Source organism: Coloeus monedula, assembly GCF_965178545.1.
Source record: "Coloeus monedula genome assembly, chromosome: 10".
Lineage (NCBI taxonomy): Eukaryota > Metazoa > Chordata > Aves > Passeriformes > Corvidae > Coloeus > Coloeus monedula.
In genome coordinates, this window is record NC_138790.1 from 7,402,946 (window position 1) to 7,421,353 (window position 18,408).

General features: G+C 39.6%; 1 protein-coding gene across 1 annotated transcript in view; it reads left to right on the plus strand.

The window, feature by feature from the left end:
* PXYLP1 (2-phosphoxylose phosphatase 1) overlaps nucleotides 1-18,132 on the plus strand; it is a 49,077-nt gene extending 30,945 nt beyond the window's left edge. Inside the window, exons 3-6 of the mRNA XM_082287697.1 lie at nucleotides 5,325-5,486; nucleotides 6,385-6,511; nucleotides 14,386-14,525; nucleotides 15,918-18,132. Coding sequence (XP_082143823.1) covers nucleotides 5,325-5,486; nucleotides 6,385-6,511; nucleotides 14,386-14,525; nucleotides 15,918-16,849 — 1,361 coding nt within the window. The 3' untranslated portion in view covers nucleotides 16,850-18,132. The remainder of the gene's footprint in view (nucleotides 1-5,324; nucleotides 5,487-6,384; nucleotides 6,512-14,385; nucleotides 14,526-15,917) is intronic.
* The last annotated feature ends 276 nt before the right edge of the window (nucleotides 18,133-18,408 follow it).

Here is an 18,408-nt window from a genome sequence, read left to right on the forward strand (position 1 = left end):
CCTGGTAGGAGCAGAAAGGGGTGGGGGGAAAGGTGGAAGTGTATAAATAACTTTTTGTGCTCTCTGACATGCGTGTTTGCTTTTCTTTACTCATCAGCATAAGGTTACTTACAGTGGGGTTGCTGTTTTTCATTTCTGCTGTGTAGCTGCATTTCTGTTTGACTGTTTTAAATAGTATGTTTGCATGGGGCTGAAAGAACCTTCTGTGTTATAAAAGATGAAAATTTCAGCTCTCTGTTAAGTCAGAAGATCAGGACTAACATGGCTACTTGTGCTGCTGCTTCTCAGGCTGGTTGGAGCTACAAGGAAAAACAACAGTGGAAACTGGTTTTATTGCCCATCTTTCTGGTTTTAGGTAAATGTTGATTCTTTTTCATGGATGAATGTGTTCTTCTTGGTGAACAGTGCTGCTACCTTTTGTATCTCAAGATGAAAGTAGGACTACAGGAGGGAGAAAAATTGATAATTAAGTGATTTAGCATTTAATCTGGTGTTCTTTCTACAAGAATTTCACTTTGCTTTGTGTTTGGTTTTCTGCTGTACTGAATTCTGTCAAATTCATGTCAGTTTTGTACCCCTAATGTGTATCTGGCTCCCTGCTGGCTTCTGAGCACAATAGCTGATTTGGTAAACTCGACATTTTTCCAGAGGGGATTAGTTGCTATGTAGGAATTGTTACGATCGTTCCACTGAAAGCACTTTTGAATGGTTGTCTCTCTTGCTTGGAAGCTACTTGTCTAATATTTGCGGGGATTTTATATATTTCATGGCATTCAGGAACTTGGTCGGGGAGAGTATGGAAGTCAGACAATCAACTTGTTGCTCTTTAAATAGGTCATACTTAATGTACACTGGAAATAAAACCACGCTCATAATGTTTGAGACGCCACTGGGTTTCTTAAAGATGTTTCTTAGACAAGCTATTGACTTCATTTTAGAATGTGGTCTTCAGGTTCTGTGGTGTGATTTAAAATAAAGGTTCCTGGAGGTTTTTTGTTTAATTAAACTTAGTATCAGAATTTGCATTTTACTTCTTTTGAATTGTGTTGACTTAAAAAAATAATCTCCGTTTGGAGCGGCAAGGATTCTTGAAGCAGTGATTCTGCAGCAGTATTTAGGTGTAATACTGTGTGACCAGTGCCTCTCTGTCTCACAGGGCAGCAGTTGCTGTTTGACTGTTCCATCAGGTCTTACTTTTGTCTGATACCAGCCTATGTGTTTAGTTTTATTCCATGTTTCACACAATTTTAGCCTGGTGGCACCCTGGGAAGAGTTGCGTTGAGCTCTCTTTCCTTTTATTGTTTCTGTAACTTTCTACTTTTTTTCCTCGCTATAACTTTTTCAGAATTACTGTTTCAAAGTAGTTTTTATGTAGCTTCTTTAGTTATAAAAATAAGTTTATGAATATTGGGAAATAAAATATGGTCTCTCCCTTTTTGTTGTCAAGCTACCTCGGTAATAATATGTCCATATTCTTTATAGTTCCCGTGTTGGCAAAGCTTCCAGTTAGATGATGAAATATGTTACAGATCTGTTTTATTAACTGCTCTGGCTGAGGCAAATGCACATCAAAATAATCTGTTCCATTTCTGGTTTACATTGTTGTATTTCTGTCATAGTAAAACATGAGCTTTGAAAGGCACAGCAGTGGAAAAATCCTGTTCAAAACCTCTCTTAATCATAGATTTAAGTATGCCTATGTGCACACTGTCAGACTTCTGTTTTGGGCAAGTTCATGTTACTGTGAACTAATAGAGAAATTCATATAAAATAGTGCTAAGCTGTAAAAAACAATGTGAAAACTGTGTAGCACTATTCTGACCTTGTAATGCTGTACATCTGGAAGAGCAACTGAGTTTGGAAAAAAGATGAATTTCAGCTTCCTGTGAGGGGCTTTCTAAAATTTATTTTTATTTATTTTTTCACTTTCCTCTCTGAGCTGTATCAGTCCAATACTGTTTGTAGGTTTGCCCATTACAAACGGACCAGAAAACCCACGTGGGAGACAGAGGTGGGATTGACACTTCAGAGGGGGACTTCAGCAGGAAAATACTTGGATACAGAAAGTCAGCTCTTCAAAGAGCTTTAGAGAACTGCTCTGTGTGGTACAGGGAGTACAAAAATGAAGGAACAAAATGAGCCTTCTGTGCAAAGGGAGCTGGAGAAGATGAGGTGTGCAAAGCAGGACTGGATAGCCAGGAAGTGGGATAAATGAAGACAGCAAGGGAGCATGAAGGCCAAATACTTGAAATGAGAAGGGAGGGAGAAAGGGGAGAACATCATAAATACATGAGGCACAAACAACATCCAGGGAATGGTAGGAGATGAGGAAATACTTGAGAAACAACTAAGGGCATGGAAAATACCTCTGTTGTTTCAGCAGCCAGAATACAAAGAGAGGATGTGTTGCTTGGGATCCTCATCCCAAAGCTCTGAAACTGCAGGGATGTTCCAGCTTCTGAGTAGTTGTAACAAGGGGTGAGGAGGACCAGTGTGGCTGGGTGGGCTCTTCAGGGTGACCATGCTGAGCAAAGAGAAGGCAGCTCCAGCTGGCATTCATCTCTCCTTGGTCTCATGTTGTCATTCTTCCCTGTTGTCCCCCTCATCCTGGCCGTCCCCATTCTCCCAACTCTGAAATACTTGTTATTTTCATGCATATGCACTTGATGGAGATTTCCAGGAGACTGTAGAGACTGATGCCCAGTTCATGTAATTCTTTTTTCAATTTAGCTATGTTAAATAGAAGGTGTTTGTATAGGTGGTTTGACTGATTTTGTCATTATTATTTTCACCCAACATTTGTTATTTCCAGTGTGTTAAAGGAAAATCCTGCCGATCATGTGTCCTTTCCTCTTCCCAGGTATAAGCCAAGCATATTCATTGTACAATAACGACAATATTTACCAGCTAGTACATGAACTATTGTTGTTTCTAATCTGTGAGTCCATTTTCAGTCCACAAAATATTTTTAAGTTGTACCCATAGCTGCTGTACTGACTTAAGAGTCTGCTTTAAGAGCGTTCTTTCAGTTGCTTTTTAAACTGCAAGCATGTATTCTGGCAGTCCTGCAGGTGTTACTTTTAATATTCAGTTTTATTCTTAGTATTCAATGTTGTTCTCAATATTCAGTTTTATTTTTAATATTTTAGAGTAGATGCTTCTCTGTAAGATTTAGTGCTTTTCCTTATTCTTAAATTTGTCTGGCAGTGTTATGGGATTTATTAAATTAGTTTGATTAGAAATGAGACTTGCGTTCTGCAGACAACGTATTTGGCCCTAGGAATCATAGGCACTTGATTTTAATAAGCTGATGTATGCATCTGTTGGCTTCTGCCCTTAATAGTCTCAGTACAAAAATGGGATCTGTTCAGGGTTTTTTGTGGCTAAAGCTGCCTTAGATAAAAAAAAATTAGAATCTTTATTTTGCTTTTAAATCTCCCCACCAAAATTGAGGACCCAGAGTTAACTTGGAGTTTTTGCTGTTGGGGTATGGTTTCCCCTGTCTGCTGAAACACTCCTGTGTCTAAGCTGGCTTGAGCTATGTGACCTCTTGAGTATTTCAGCCAACTCTGTGTGATATTAAGGGAGCAGAAGCAATGTAGTTTGTGGGTTGCTCTAGAGAGAATTGTTGCAGAAAGCTGGGAGTAGTTGCCTGTAACTTTGTGGTTTGGAAACTTGGCCAATAGAATGTACCTGTAATTTTCCATTTGTACTGTGGACAACTGCTGGCTGTAGTGGTGTTTATTTGCAGAGTCCAGTCACTGTTGTAACACATTCTTGGGTTTGGGATTTATACCCCAAATACAAATGTGCTGCAAGCCCCAGAGTTACCAACCTCTGATAGATATTACCAAGGCTCTGTGTTCCTGCCAGTTTCTTGGGCATGGATTTGCAATGTCTTAAGACAATGTGAGTCTAAGCAAGGAGCTAAAAAAGTGAATCTGTTAGGTAAATGCTGGGATGGCAGCTGAGCTCCGCAATTTTAAGTGTCCAAAGTCAAAATTACGGTTTAATATTCTCACCAAACAGAGTTGAAAGCAAAATCTGAAACAGCTTAATGAAAAGTTTGAAGTTGCTGCACTTGGCAGGTACTGGCCTGGTCAACAGCACTAGCAAGGCTGTGGAAGGTGCTTGGGTTCTGGTTTTGGCAGACAAAGAATAACCACATAAAAACGTTTCAAGTGTAGTGTATTGTACTGTAAGAATGAAGAGCCTGTGTTTTATTACTGGCTACATGTTCTTAAAATCTATGTGCGTTTTGCTTTAGTTTGCTGTCTTCATTGGTTTTCTTGGTCAGCACAACTCTGTTTTGGGGAACAAATTCACCTCTGAAATTGGAACTGGGGGTCAAGATGGAGCTGAGGAACTGATGCAGAAGAATTAGTAAAGTTTTGCTATGAAATTCGTTCTCTCATCTTTTCTTTCTTTTTTCTTTTTCTCTCAAGATGGAAGACTAATGGGGTAAAAATGTGAATGCTTTTCCTCCTGTTTTTCGCCTCTAAAGCTTCTGATTAAAATACCAGAAAACAGAATAGAATAGAGGCATTTGTTACTACAAGTGTAGTCTGGTCAGGCTCATAAATTGACTGAGGCTTTTGCATCAAGGCAGGGTCATTACAACTCTGGCCTTACATTTAGATATGCTTCAACTTTCATCTTCATGTCAGAAGACTTGGTGGTGGTATTTCTGTTAGTTTCTCCTCTGTGTGTGTTTACTGCATTTCTTTGTGTTCCACAGCTTTTGGGTAATATCAATTTCATTTCAAGAAATACATTTTGTGTGCTTTTTTTTTTTTTTTTAGATAAGCCAGACTGTTTAAGGTTGACAAGGCAGCAATGTAAGGGCAGGGATTAGTGCAGAAAATGATGAATAATCCAGCTCCTTCAGTCGTGACCACTTCGTTTTCCCAGTGGCTTGTGCTACCCTCATCATAGCTGTGCTGTGTCTATTGCTGATGTCCTTCAGTGTCAGTTTTTAGGTTAAAATGACGAGAGACAGCCGGACCTATGTGGCCGTTTTTCTGTGATTCATGCTCAGAGACTGATAGAAAAAGCAGCTTCAAGAAAAGTGCAAAACCCAGAGTTGTTTTACATCCAGATCTGCTTCTGAAGCCATTGGCATTGACTTTGCCAAAAAGCTCTTGTGGGCTATGTAAATCAGGAAAAAAGTCACAACAAAGTTGTTGTATACTATCAAGAGACATCCTTTCATGGAAACCACAGTCTTTATCCATAATTACTTCAAAATAATGATTAAAAAGTCATAATCCTGTATGTCCCTAAACTCTCCTGAAGATGCACGGTGTATGTTTTGTATCTTTCAGTGCATTTAATCCCAGTAAACCCTGTCAGGGAAGATGGGTTGAATCCTAAGAGCCGGAAGAGAATAATGCCTGATTTGCTGACAGAGCCTCCTGCCATAGACCCCGTTTACGAAGCTCATGTTTACTGCAATATTCCCACCATTGCTGAGCGCAGCATGGAAGGTAAGCTTTGGGAGGGCAGACCTCAGCTTAGCTGCTTGTTTCTATGTGCTGTTATTAGAAGTGATAACTGTGTATTGTCAGTTCATTGGTGCTTGGAGAAGTTCATTTGCTTGGCAGCAAATGCCAGTTGGTTGCCGAATTATGTTAAATCATTCAAAACATGCTCCTGCTCTTTCCTTCCCTTTGTATCCTCTCCATTGTCTTGATTTTTTGAAATGGTTCTGTCTCCAGCCAATGGTCAGCTATAGGCCTAGGATTGAAAGGGTTGGGAGAGGTGTAGATATTTAATGTTTGAATTGTAATTCCTGGTGCAAGTCGGCTGCATTTCAAACAGTTGACTTGGAATTCTGGAAGAAACCCCCCACGGATGCAATTAATTTTGGAATTCCAAGCCATTAGACATGGTCAGCTAGAAGGCATATTTGCATTCTTTACCCCACAGCGGCTGCAGCGAGTCTGAATGAAGTCCTTCATTAGCATATCCTACTAATGCTTATCAAATAAATCACAAACCTAGTATATCAAAAAGATCCAGGTTAGACATGCTGCAAAATCCATCATTATGATGGGGACTGGAAGAGAGGCATTATGAAAGTGGAATAAACTTATTGTGTTGACAGAGTTCAGTGCTTGAATGATGTTTTGTGTGGTTGGTGGACTTCAGATGTACTGTGGAGATGTGCTAAGAACCTCAGTCTTGTATAACTTGTCTTGCGATCTGAAGTGAAATCTTTCTTGGGTTGGTAAGTTGTATTTTCCTAGGGATGTTTTCTTTCACTGCAATACCACAGCTATCAAGCTAATTATACCTGCTTTTTTTATTAAAGAAAGTGTATGCAGGTAGCAATTTTTTTCTCTCTCTCTTTTTTTTTTTTTGTTCTCCCTTTCTTCACTTTAGGTCATGCCCCTCATTATTTTAAGCTGGTGTCAGTTCACGTGCTGATTCGACACGGTGATAGGTATCCTCTATATGCCATTCCCAAGACAAAGAGACCTGACATCGACTGTATGTTGGTGCCCAGCAGGTAAAATTCTTGGAGTTTGTCTTTACTAAGCTCTTTTTTTGCTTGAGAATAATTATTTTCCTCTTCAGGAAACAAGTTATGCAGCCTGAAGCACATTGTGACTTCTGACCATTGTGTATTACCGTGGTTTAAAAAAACAACCCCTGTATCAGTGGTGCACAGTATTTTCTGTGAAACAACTATTACATGTTACCAGTTCAGACCAGAGTAAGTTCTTCATGTTTTTCTAAAAAGCAAAAGCTATTTAGTTGGATATTTAGGTTGCCTTTCCTCTTAGAAAAGTTTCTACGTTTTGAAAATGTAAGTGCGTTGTTTGAGGTGGTCTCTTCCATTTCAGCCCAGCATGCTTCCCTTCATCTGAATACGAAAAGCTCTCAGACAGTTCAGCACTACCATAAGAAAATTTATATTTGTATTTTATATTATTTTTTCTTTTACTCTTCAGAAATCTAGGCTATCAGAGTTTTCCCTTAATGATTTGGGTCAAAATTCGGGAAAAAATGGGAGTTGTACATTTAACTATTAAAATAAAGGTTAACAGAAAGTGCTACTGTTTGTTACTTGAAAACTACCCCTTTCCTGTAGTTACCTCTCACTGTTTAGAACTGTCACATGTAAGTTGTGTCTAACTGCCACTAAAACATCATCTTCCTTTCTGTTTCAGTATAGTGCTTCTGTCTAACATCATGTCTTGGTAGGTTGCTGAAAACTCTTATCACACCTGAATCACTTTGAGCTGCGGATATGATCTGAACTGCTTCTTTGTGGCAGAACCTTTTTGTTTAGGTTTTATTCACTGATACAGATAAATTATAGTGTACAGCAATAGAAAAAACCAGTGATGATGTAATTTCCCAACATGGCTTCTTTGATTACGTGTAAGTACTTTTAAGTAGGATCATGATGATGATGACTTTTCCAACAGAGGACTTGCAAGTGAACCTACTGAATACTTAAAAGAAAAATACCAAGATACGTTAGCAAAACCTCTGGACAAATCTACCCCTTCATGCTGCTGTCTCCTCAGCAGTGTCAGGTGTGGAGATTTCAGTGGCTGAGGGCTGTGTGTTGTGTTCCTGCCTACATCGCTCAGGAAAAGAGGCACAGTAGGTACACAAAGCAGTGTAGATGGACCATAACTACCTTTTTCCAGAATGGCATGAAGTCTCCTCTGTCTTTAATTCCACACCAGAAAAGCAAGAACGTTATTTCTTTATTCACAAATGGCTTTACTCTTGTGCTGGAGGTGTTAATGCCGCACTGAAAGTGCATTTCACCTCAGTGCCTGGGAGGATCATGGAGCAGATCTTCATGGAAGGAGTTTTTAGGCATGTGCAAGACAAGATGATCCAAGGCAGCCAGCACAGCTTTACTCAAGGCACGTATGCCTGACGAGTCTGGTGGCCTTCTATGATGGGGTGACTGAGACAGTGGTCAAGGGAAGACTGACCAGTGTCATCTACCTGGAGTTCTGTAAGGCTTTCAGTGTGGTCCCACATGGCATCCTTAACTCCAAATTGGAGAGATGTGGATTGGAAGGGTGGACTGTTCAGTGGGTGAGGAATTGACTGAATGGATGCAGAGGTGATCAGTAGCTCTGTGTTCAGGTGGAGGCCAGTGATGAGTGGTGTCCCTCAGGGCTCTGGGACTGGTGCTCTTCGATACCTTCATTACTAACACGGACAGTGGAAGCAAGTGCATCCTTGGTAACTTTGCAGTGACAAGAAATTTGTGTCCAGCTTGAGAAATGGGTCCATGAGAAACTCCAGAGGGTCAAGAAGTTCCCCTGCGTCAGGGCAATCCCAGACATGGGGACAGACTGGGAGAAATCACTGAGAACAGACTTGCAGAAGACTTGGGCATTCTGGTGGATGAAAAACTGGACATGTGTGCACTGGCAGCCCAGGAGGCCAGACATTGGCTGCTGCTTTTCTGTGTTCACACTTCAGCTTCCACCAAAGTGCCTGTTCTGTCAAGAGGTGTTATTCAGTGGTCAGATCCAACATCCTCCAAGAGAAGTTGGATTTCCTTGAGCGGTACCTAAACCCAGAAGCATTCTGTGCCTGCTGCAAACTGAGTGGCTTCCTGAAATGAGATGTGCATTCCTGAGATTGCAGAGAGGAGACCAAACTCCAGTTATCTGGAGTCCAGCCATAGAGTGGAGTGGGAAATTAATTTTTCTAACAAGATGGAAAATGAATCGTGTGCTACTAGCTGTGATAACATTTTTAATGACCTGCCTGTAAAGGGTGAGATTATTTCCAGCATGAAATACTAAGTAGAGAAATATGATCCAGATTTCTACTGGAGTTCCTAAAGGCTCTGATCTTCTGATCTTTCTTTATATTTGTCATGTTAGAATGTATGTGAGAGCTTTATTGAAAAGATGTTAACTGCAAGTGACAGTGTTGGATGAGTAGCTGTGTTTCTCAGTGTGCCACAGGAGACCTCAGTTTTGTATTTGTCAGAGAAGCTTTTATAGCTGTTTCCAGTTCAGTTTCAGGCAAGGACTACAACATGAAGGCCCTGGAGTCAGAAAAACTTTCCATAAAAGGCAAGGGAGTAGTGTGGCTTTGACACAGAATGACCAAATGGAGCAGTTAAGAGGGCGCAGCCAGGCTCTGAGGAGGCCAGAGAGGGAATGCCTGTGGCTCTCACTGATTTATGAATCATTAGAGCATCAGTGTGTAGATGACACAGCCCTTACCACTCACAGCCCCTGAACGACCTTGTCTCCTCAAGAACAGAATGTATGTAAAATAGCATCTCCTAATTAAGGCAGCAGAAAGATTAAAAGAGTTGGCTCTGCACCATTCTGTCCAGATGTGTTAAAGCTGACCTTACTGAATAAATCTAGAATTCAGCCATTGTTTTGAATGGAACATTTATTACTTCAGCATCAGGAAGCTATTTGCTGTGTTTGGCTGTCAGGCTTATATTCCTTTGTGATGTAAATTGGGTGCTCGATTGTCAGTGTATTTATATGGGGAGTGTGACAGGGTCTGTAATCGCTGCCTTTGAACTGAGGGTTTCTTGCTGCTGTGCAGTTGAGTTGAGATGCCTGATGGAAAGTCTGGCTTGTTTAAGCTTTCTGGACTCACAACATCAGATAAGCAAGCTGCTCATATGCAGGCTGCTCTTTATTTGACTTGGCATTCGGCTGATGGAATTCATTAATTAAGCAGATTATGCCACAGCCCCATGGACTTCTAATGGATATGCAAAATAGCCTTGAGGTCACGCTTGGGTTTTGTGAATTATGGATTGTGACATATAAATGTGGAATGAATATAAGCAAATGGATTAAATGCTTTGGAGATTCTTCCATCTAAAACTTCAATTAATATTATTATTATCATTTTTATTGTTCTGGATGCAAATTTCCAGAGGGAACCAAATAACACATACTTTTTCCTCAAGAAAATGACTTGAATGATGTTATGAAAATCCTTTCATTGTAGTGTTTGCTTATGGGGGAAATAAATTAATCCCACACGTTTTTTTCCTTATGTAGCTCACATTTATAGTGTCAAATGTAAAAAAATAGACAGTTTCTTCACTGAGTTTGTATATGAGAGAGAAGAAATGCTTTTTGGAAGATGCTGAAATGATTTCAGAAGACTGCTATAATTTGATAGTAAGCTGTGTTAATTAGCATATACTTGAAGGCATTTTGAGAGGTGTTGATGTTAATCATAAGAAGCTTAGTAACAAATACTGAAATTTTAGGTTCAGTATGCACATGTTTTGAAACTGCCACAAAAATGAGCTGAGAGGTGGGAGATGAGACAACCATCATACTGTGAGCTAAAGGGGCTGTGGGTTTGTCTTGGGGTGAGGTCAAAGTAGGATCCAGACCAGCATCAGCTGAAGAAAGGTCTCCTGAGGCCTCTGCTGACTTTGAAGACTCAGAGCAGTGAAGTAGATGGAATTACAGAGCCATGGAATAATTTGGGCTGGAAGGGACCTCACAGATCCTCTCATTCCAAGCCCCTGCCAGGGGAGTACTCTGGAGTTTGTTATAAAAATGTAAAAACTGCGAGACCTTTGTGAATAAATAATCCCCAACAGTACTACTGCTGCCTTAGGATCTCTCTTGTAGACTACAGTGATCTATTGTTGGGTTTAGTGACTCTTTCCATTCATTTTCCTTCTAAAAAGGAAACAGTGTAGTCCTTTGATCTCACACTTTTTTTTTTTTTTTTTGCCTACTTGAACTTCACAGAAAACACATGTTATTTTTGCTTGAAGTTCTAAAATGATTTTTTGCATTTTAAGTAAAGAGAAAGGGACTTGCTTTTGGTACAGTTTGCAGGGAGAATCTTGCGTTGTACAATCACAGAAAGGTCATGTTTGTGTGTCTGAAGCCTGGTGTGGTCACATTTACTCACTGAGTGATGCACTGAGGGCTCTGCAACTCCTTGTGAGAAGCCTGGTCCTTTCAGCTTTTGCCATGCATCTCAACTCCTTAAGGAAAAAGGAAATTTTATTGAAGGATGCCAGCTCTGTTCCTGGCAGAAATAAATAATATAGTTCAAATAGTTGTGCAATATTTCTTTCCATGTACACTGTAGCAATAAAGAGGTGATATTTCAGTATTAAAGCATTTTAAGACCTTTGCAAATAAGATATTTAAATGTTGATTAAGGATTTAAATGTTGGTCCATCTTAATGCTAGTGCATGAAAATCAGAGTATTAAATCTGGGATCTATTATCCCAGTGTTTAGTTCGTAAATAACAAAAAGGTCGCCTGAATTAATTATTGAGGGAAAAGAAGCATCCTCAGTTTTGTTACAGATAAAATTTATTCTATTGCACATAAATAAAATCATTAAAAGGCATATTAACAGATTTTAAATAAAGAACAAAATGTTAAAATTGGGAAGTGTGGCTATTGTTAGTGGGTTTAAGTGAAAAGCTGTTCCATTTTCTGACAAAATATGAAATTTTTTTTATACTAATACCTTTTGTAAATGTGGTAGCTTGCCATTGTAATGCCAGGAAAATTACAGAAGGATACCTCTTTAGCCCGTTTTTATTTTCTGATTATTTTTATGGAAATAAAATTTTAAGGGTAATTCAGTCTTTTCAACTGTACAACTGAGCAATTTCCTTTGCTTCCTGCTCCAACAGCCCCAGCAGCCTCAGCTGTGTTGCCTTGGATACTCCATCTCCTGCAGCATCTGTAAATTGGCCAATTCAACAGGAGGATTCATATTCTAAATAAAAGCCAAGTCTTGGGGTGGGAGGGGGATTGCTTTGTCAGCTGGGAGCCTGAGTGCTGCTGCAAATCCTGCTGCTGAGAAAAATGGGTGTTTGTTTGCCCAGTTGTACAGGGATATGTACTGAACAAGAAGTAAGCTTTGAATTTCTATTCAGGAAGATGTCCAACAGTCATATTTCACAATGCACTTCTGCAGGCATGTGCTTATTTTGTGCTCACTTTAAATACAGTGTAATCCAAAGTTAAGTAACTTGAATCTCCATATCTAATATTATTAATACGCTGTATTAGTACACTGGAATATAAATTCGTCAATTATCATCCCTTTTTTAATTTTGTCTTGAAAGTGAATTTATTTTGCGTGCTATTTTTTCAGAAAATGCCTTTTGCAAAGTACAGATAAATATTTTGCTTTCTTCTTTCCTTTCTTTCTTCCCACAAGTGATTGCTGGCAGTTTTATCAGCACAGGTTGGATTCCGTTAGAATTCTTTCAGGCTTTTGTGAGCAAAGCAGAAAAAGAAGCAGAATGGATAATGCAGTTGTTCTAGTTTTCTATCACATGTATTTGCAGAACTTGTTAATTAAGTGAACAGCATTTAAGGAAAATTTTGATTGTCAGTTTATTCATGTGTAGAGTTTTGTGAAGTTCAAGATTTAGAAAATTGGTGGTTCAGCCTGCTACCTCTGTAATAAGCTTAAAAGGCCATTTGCTAATGGGTGTAATTTAATTTTCTCAACTTAATTCTTCCATTTTTAGATTTCACTGCTGGGCTGTGAAAATAGTGCGATGTACAAAATGTTCTCTTGGAAATTTTCTTCTGGAGCTGGAGTGAGCTTCTGATGTACGATGGTACAACAGGAAGCCTCTGCTGCTTGAGAAACGTAAACCAGGCTTCGTTCCTTTTTCCGCTTTGCAAATACTAATCTTCATTTGCCCTGCTAAAATTACAATGTACAGAAGAAGCTGTGGATTTAGAATATCATAAATTGGCTGGTTTTCCTTTAATTTGAAGTAAAAATGAAAAAATTAGTCTGATTTTTAATCTCATTATGCTTTTTGTCTCATTTCCTTTCTTTTTCTTACTGGCAGTTGTGGCATAATTGTAGCATTTTCCTGCCCGGATGGTTTTTTTCCTGAATGTAAATAAAATACTGGAAAATTCCAATTTTATAAGATGATATGAGCTACCTTTCTGTTGACAGACAGATTCTTACGAGCCCTCATGTCTATGCAGGCTGTGAGCATAGCTCTGCAAGAGGTCCTCTCATGTATGATAGTTTCTCAGCTGGCTCTTCTACGTAAGCACACATGTCTTTGTCTCAGTAAACTTTGATTCCAGACACTTTAGTCCTGCTTTAGTGGTGTTACTGCTCCCTCTGGTGGGTCCTGCAACTTGGGTTTCTTTTTAAGACCTGAGGTTTTTATATCAAAAGTAGTTTATCATTCTAAAAAATGTAAATATGAACAGTAAGCACAAGTCCCAGACTTCTATAAAAGATCCCTGACAAAATTTATTTTCTATATATATTATTTTTTTAAGCACCATGAAAATATATTAACTGTATTCAAGCTGAACATCCTATTAAGACAAGAACCGTCTAGGGCAGAGTTGGGTTGCCAAACAGTTTCTGATTTAGTTCTGCACAAAATTAGAGAGGTGACTGTGTGACCTTTGGTAACTGTTGACATTTAACAAAGAAGACCCCACTCATGTAATGCATTTCTGCTGTAGGAACATGATCACAGATTTATTTTTTAAAGGTTCAGATTACCTTTGGGTTACATTGTGGGCTTTTTTTTGTACCTGTAGCTTTCTGCACAGCAGTACCACAGTGAGCTGAGTCTGTAGTGTATTTGAAATTTTCAGCACAGTTTGGGAGATCTAAGCATTCTTTCACTGACTTGAACTCTGTTTCAGTGAGTTAACTCAGACATTTTTGTGAATATCTCTTTTCCAGCTGCATTCATCACTTGCATGGTGGGGGTATCTTACCTGTGTAAGTGTCCAGCAGTGTTGGCCTCTTTCTTCCTGGATAAAAGTGCAGTACCCCAATTATTCCAGTTTTAATGGTACTTTCCTGTCCCATGTAATTGAGACTACACATTCTAGTTGACTTGAGGCTGAAGGAAGTAGAAATAAAAGCTGAGATTATAATCAGCTTTGTACATTACAAAATCTGAGAATTACTTCAAGATCATCTATTTAAAATACTGGTTATTTGAACCCCTTTAGAATGTTACTGCCTTTGGCTGCACTGTTAAAGAGCGTTGGTACTTCAGAAACTGGAGAGAGGTTTGGAGGGTTTTTAAAGGATTTTTAAATCTCTTTTCTTTTTAATTTTAATTCATAACAGTATTAGTGACTGAATTCAAAGCAACCCCCAGAAATTGTTCTAAATTACGTACTGAAAGGTATCATAATTTTAACATGACATCTGTTTTCCTATAGTTCTTTGGTTGGTAGTAAGTGGTTAGATTTCTTTTCCATACTTGCAAAAGTCCTGACTAAGAGCAGATGTTGTCTCAGTGGGAAATAACCTCACACCATGAAATTTCTGAGCTGACATATTTGGAATACTTGACTCTCTCGAGTTGCTTTCCCATACGCTTTTGGAAGTTTTCACATTTTGGTTTTTTACCTCTCTAGGAAACCTTCTCATCCTCAGCTTGAAGCCTTCATTAAGCATATGTCCAAAGGGTCTGCAGCCCAAATGGATGGTTCCCTGAGCAGCCTGCCTCGCTTCCCCAGTCATTCTCTATGTGAAATGGGAGAGCTTACACAGATAGGTGAGTTCCCATAGCAGCTCTGTCTCATTCTCTGCTCTGTGAAACACAGTCTGCTTGAAGAGGGATCTTCTGATTCTCTTTATATTGAAATAAATGCTTGTTTATGGAAACTTACCATGTTGGTCCTATCCTATGCTATGCTGGGATATGGATAAAGTATTAGACTCTCTACTGTAAAAGTGGCAGCAGTTGCAGAAACCATGCTTTGTCCTGTAGCTTGACAGCTCTGTTACACACTGGTCAATCTTGGCGTCTCTTTTAACTTTCTTTGTAGCAAGGCAGAGCACCTTTCCTTCAGGTTACTACGCACCACACAGTTGCACTGTTACCCTTGTGACAAACAGCAGTGTTCACTCCCTCCTGAGGAAGATCTGGTGCTCTGTTACTGACAGGGTTGTGATTCAGAGGGACCCTCTGTCCCCTACAAGAGATGCTGATGTAGCAGACAAACCTGATGCTTGGTCTGTGGAAATGCTTTATACATCTGGTCCCTTGTCAGATCCTTGTGTGTTCTGGGATCCCTTTGGGAGATATCCTTGGTCACTGTCAAGTCTTGCAAAGTGATACCAGGAGGAGAAAGCAAGGCAGGACATCACAGAACGCTTCCTAACAATATAATGTTGTGTGTGAAATTGCACACAGTACATGGATTGTGTAACTGAGCTGGCATCTAGAGACTCCTGTGGCCTGTAGCAAGTTATGTAAAGGTGTTCTAGTGCATAAAGGGTTCATGCCCATTGCTTTGCTGCTGTGAGAGGTTAGTGCAAGAAATGCGAATACTGGAGTAGAGGTTTTTGGCACATGAGAAGGATACACTCTCCCTTTCCAGCTGGATAAAGGCAGAGCTTAGCATAAATTATGAAGCAGTTTAAATACTCCCCAAAGGAAGATGGAGAAGGAAGTTCGATGCAATTACTGCACCTCACCACTGTTCTTTGAGTTTACACACTAGTTTACATTCTGTGTATTTGTTTCCTGACTGCTGGTGGTTTTATTGGCTGCCATAAATTTTCAGGGACACAGCATTCTCTGCCTGTCTGAAAACCTGACTCAGGTGCAGTCTTCAAAAACACCTTACTTTTATAGTCATGTTAGACACAGTCAGTCTGTCCCAGGTATAAATATTAAACCACTTAAGGTTTTAAACAAATCTGATAGAACCAACTTCTTTTCTGTATTTCAGGTTAGTTCCTAGAATCTGAGAGATACTGAAGAATAGCAGGTTTCTCATGTTTCAGACAGTTTTCCTAATAGTCAGTCACAAGTGAAGTTCAGTTTTGTAAGTTTATAACCTTTTAACTTATTGTTCATTTATCAGTAAGGCTGCCAGCTGTAATTCTTTTTCTCAAAACTGCAAAGATTCTAATCATGTGAATTTGTTTCTAAATTCAGGGGTTGTACAACATTTGCGAAATGGACAACTGCTCCGAGAAATTTATATCAACAAACACAAACTGCTCCCTGGTGACTGGACAGCCAAGCAGCTCTACTTGGAGACCACAGGGAAAAGCCGAACCCTGCAGAGTGCTTTGGCGCTGCTCTACACCTTTTTGCCAGATTTTGACTGGAAGAAAATCAACATGAGGCACCAGTGGAGCACCATTTTCTGCTCGGGAAGCTGCGACTGTCCCATGAGAAACCACTACCTAGAAGAGGAGCAGCGCAGGCAGTACAGCTTACGGGTGAAAAACAACGATTTGGAGAAAATATATGTGGATATGGCAAAGATTGTGGGCATTCCCACCAGGCAGCTGAGAGCTAGTAACCCAATAGATTCTCTCTTGTGCTATTTTTGTCATAATGTCTCATTTCCATGTACCAAAACTGGCTGCATTGGTATGGAGCACTTCAAAGTAATCAAGAGACATCAGCTGGAGGATGAGAGAGAAAGACAGGAAAAAAAACTTTACTTCTTGTATGCACTATTGGCTACTCATCCTCTCCTCAACCAGACTGTCAGTCGACTGCAGCGTATTGCAGAAGGCAAGAAGGAAGAAGTGTTTGTTCTCTACTCTGCGCATGATGTCACCTTGTCCCCTGTTCTCAGTGCCTTGGGCATTACAGAGGCCAGATTTCCCAGATTTGCTGCCAGATTAGTTTTTGAGCTGTGGCAGGATGGGAAGAGGCCCAAAGAACACTTTATCCGCATCCTGTACAACGGTGCTGATGTCACATTCCAGACCTCATTTTGCAAGGATCATTATAAACGATCCAGCAAGCCAATGTGCCCACTAGAAAAATTTGTCAACTTTGTCAAGAGGGATATGTTCTTGATTTTTAACAGTACTAGCTACTATGATGCATGTCGTAGGAGAGCACTGTAGAGAAGGGAGGAGGAAAGGAGGCAGTGTTAACTTGTGTCAGTGATCTGTTTTCTGGTGGAGGCACAACTCAGTTTTGTTTCTTCTTGTACTTGTATGTGTAAGTACAGAAGGGTAATGGTTGAAGCATTCTTCAAATAGTTTTATTTTCATTCAGGCTGCAGATGGCCTTAAGTAGAAGAACAAATGCCCAGGGTTATGTGTATGTGTATGCTCACAAATGCTGTTAACTGTTGTGATAAATCACGTGGGTGAATGTAACCTGGCGCTTGCTTGATAGAGTGAGAGAGCATAGACTTTGTGTTTCTCTGTTCCAGAGCAATACTTGGATAGCATAAGTTTAAAGCCAAAAGTACTTTTTTTTTTTTTTCACCACCATCTCACTGCCATTTTAAGCAGTTCATGTCAGGGTCATGAATTCTAGGTGTCTACATTAAGGCATTTTTAAGGAATTTTTGAATTTCCTTACTTGGAGGAAGCCTTCTGATGTTGTGAGGCAGGTCCATAAAGCAAAGTGCATGTATTTGTGTGTGCATGCTTGCCCAAGCATGTACCAATGAGTGTGTGCCTTTTGGCCCTCACAGACCTAGAAACCCTTGGCTATTGTTGCCAGTGCCAGAGAAGGGTGTACTGGAAAAGGGATACAAAACTCCACTCTTTGATCGCACTTTCAGCACTTTGAATAGTTGAAACACAGTCTAGAAACATGTAAAGGTCTTGTGGCATTAAAATATATAACACTAACAGCACCACTAAACCTGAGTGGGAAATTAGGGTTAGAAATCAGTTTTATGGTGAAGTGTTGGGCTCTTTCTCATTGTGAACATGTTCAAGCTGTTGTGCTGTGGAACAAATAAGTGTTTTAGGAATTTGCTATGGTGACTGCTTGAGACAGCTTGACTAAATACTGAGAAAATTTTGTAGTTGAGTTAGTATTTTTATGGACTAGGAAGCTCTTCTTTTGTAAGACCAGACTTGTACATATTGTACTGTGTATATTTATAACACAGTAGGTCTTTCTTACTTGTTTAGTTTGTAAAGACTTGTGGAGGTCACTTTTTAGACATTTTTTTCCCTTGATCAGGATGTTTAGACTTAAGAATAAACTGTCTTTCATGGGTAATTTGAACAAGGAGTAGATATGAAAACTTGTACTTCAGACTGCTTTCATCTCTGTAGGAGTAGTCAATTGAGAACCAATTTTTAATAGAATTCATAGAAATTTTATAATGGTGGAGGTTTTTTAACCTCTAGAAATAAATTAGTCTGTGACTTGTGATTCAATGGTGCTAGTTTGTCAAAGAAAACATAACTCGGCATAAGTTCTCTGACTGTTGGCATTCTGCTCTCTCTGTTTTCAATGCTGCATTTGAACATGTTTCTTTTAATAAAATTCTGGGGTCTCTTTGTATATTTGTGTGTTACGTGCATTGTGACTTCCTCAGCTGTTTGCAGGAACAAGGTGGGTGTTGCTAAGCTGCTTGTTGCATTTGTAACTTCTGCACTGCATCTGTCCTGGGCCCCAGTCTGGGCAGGAGCAGCTAAACATTTCATGAATGCTG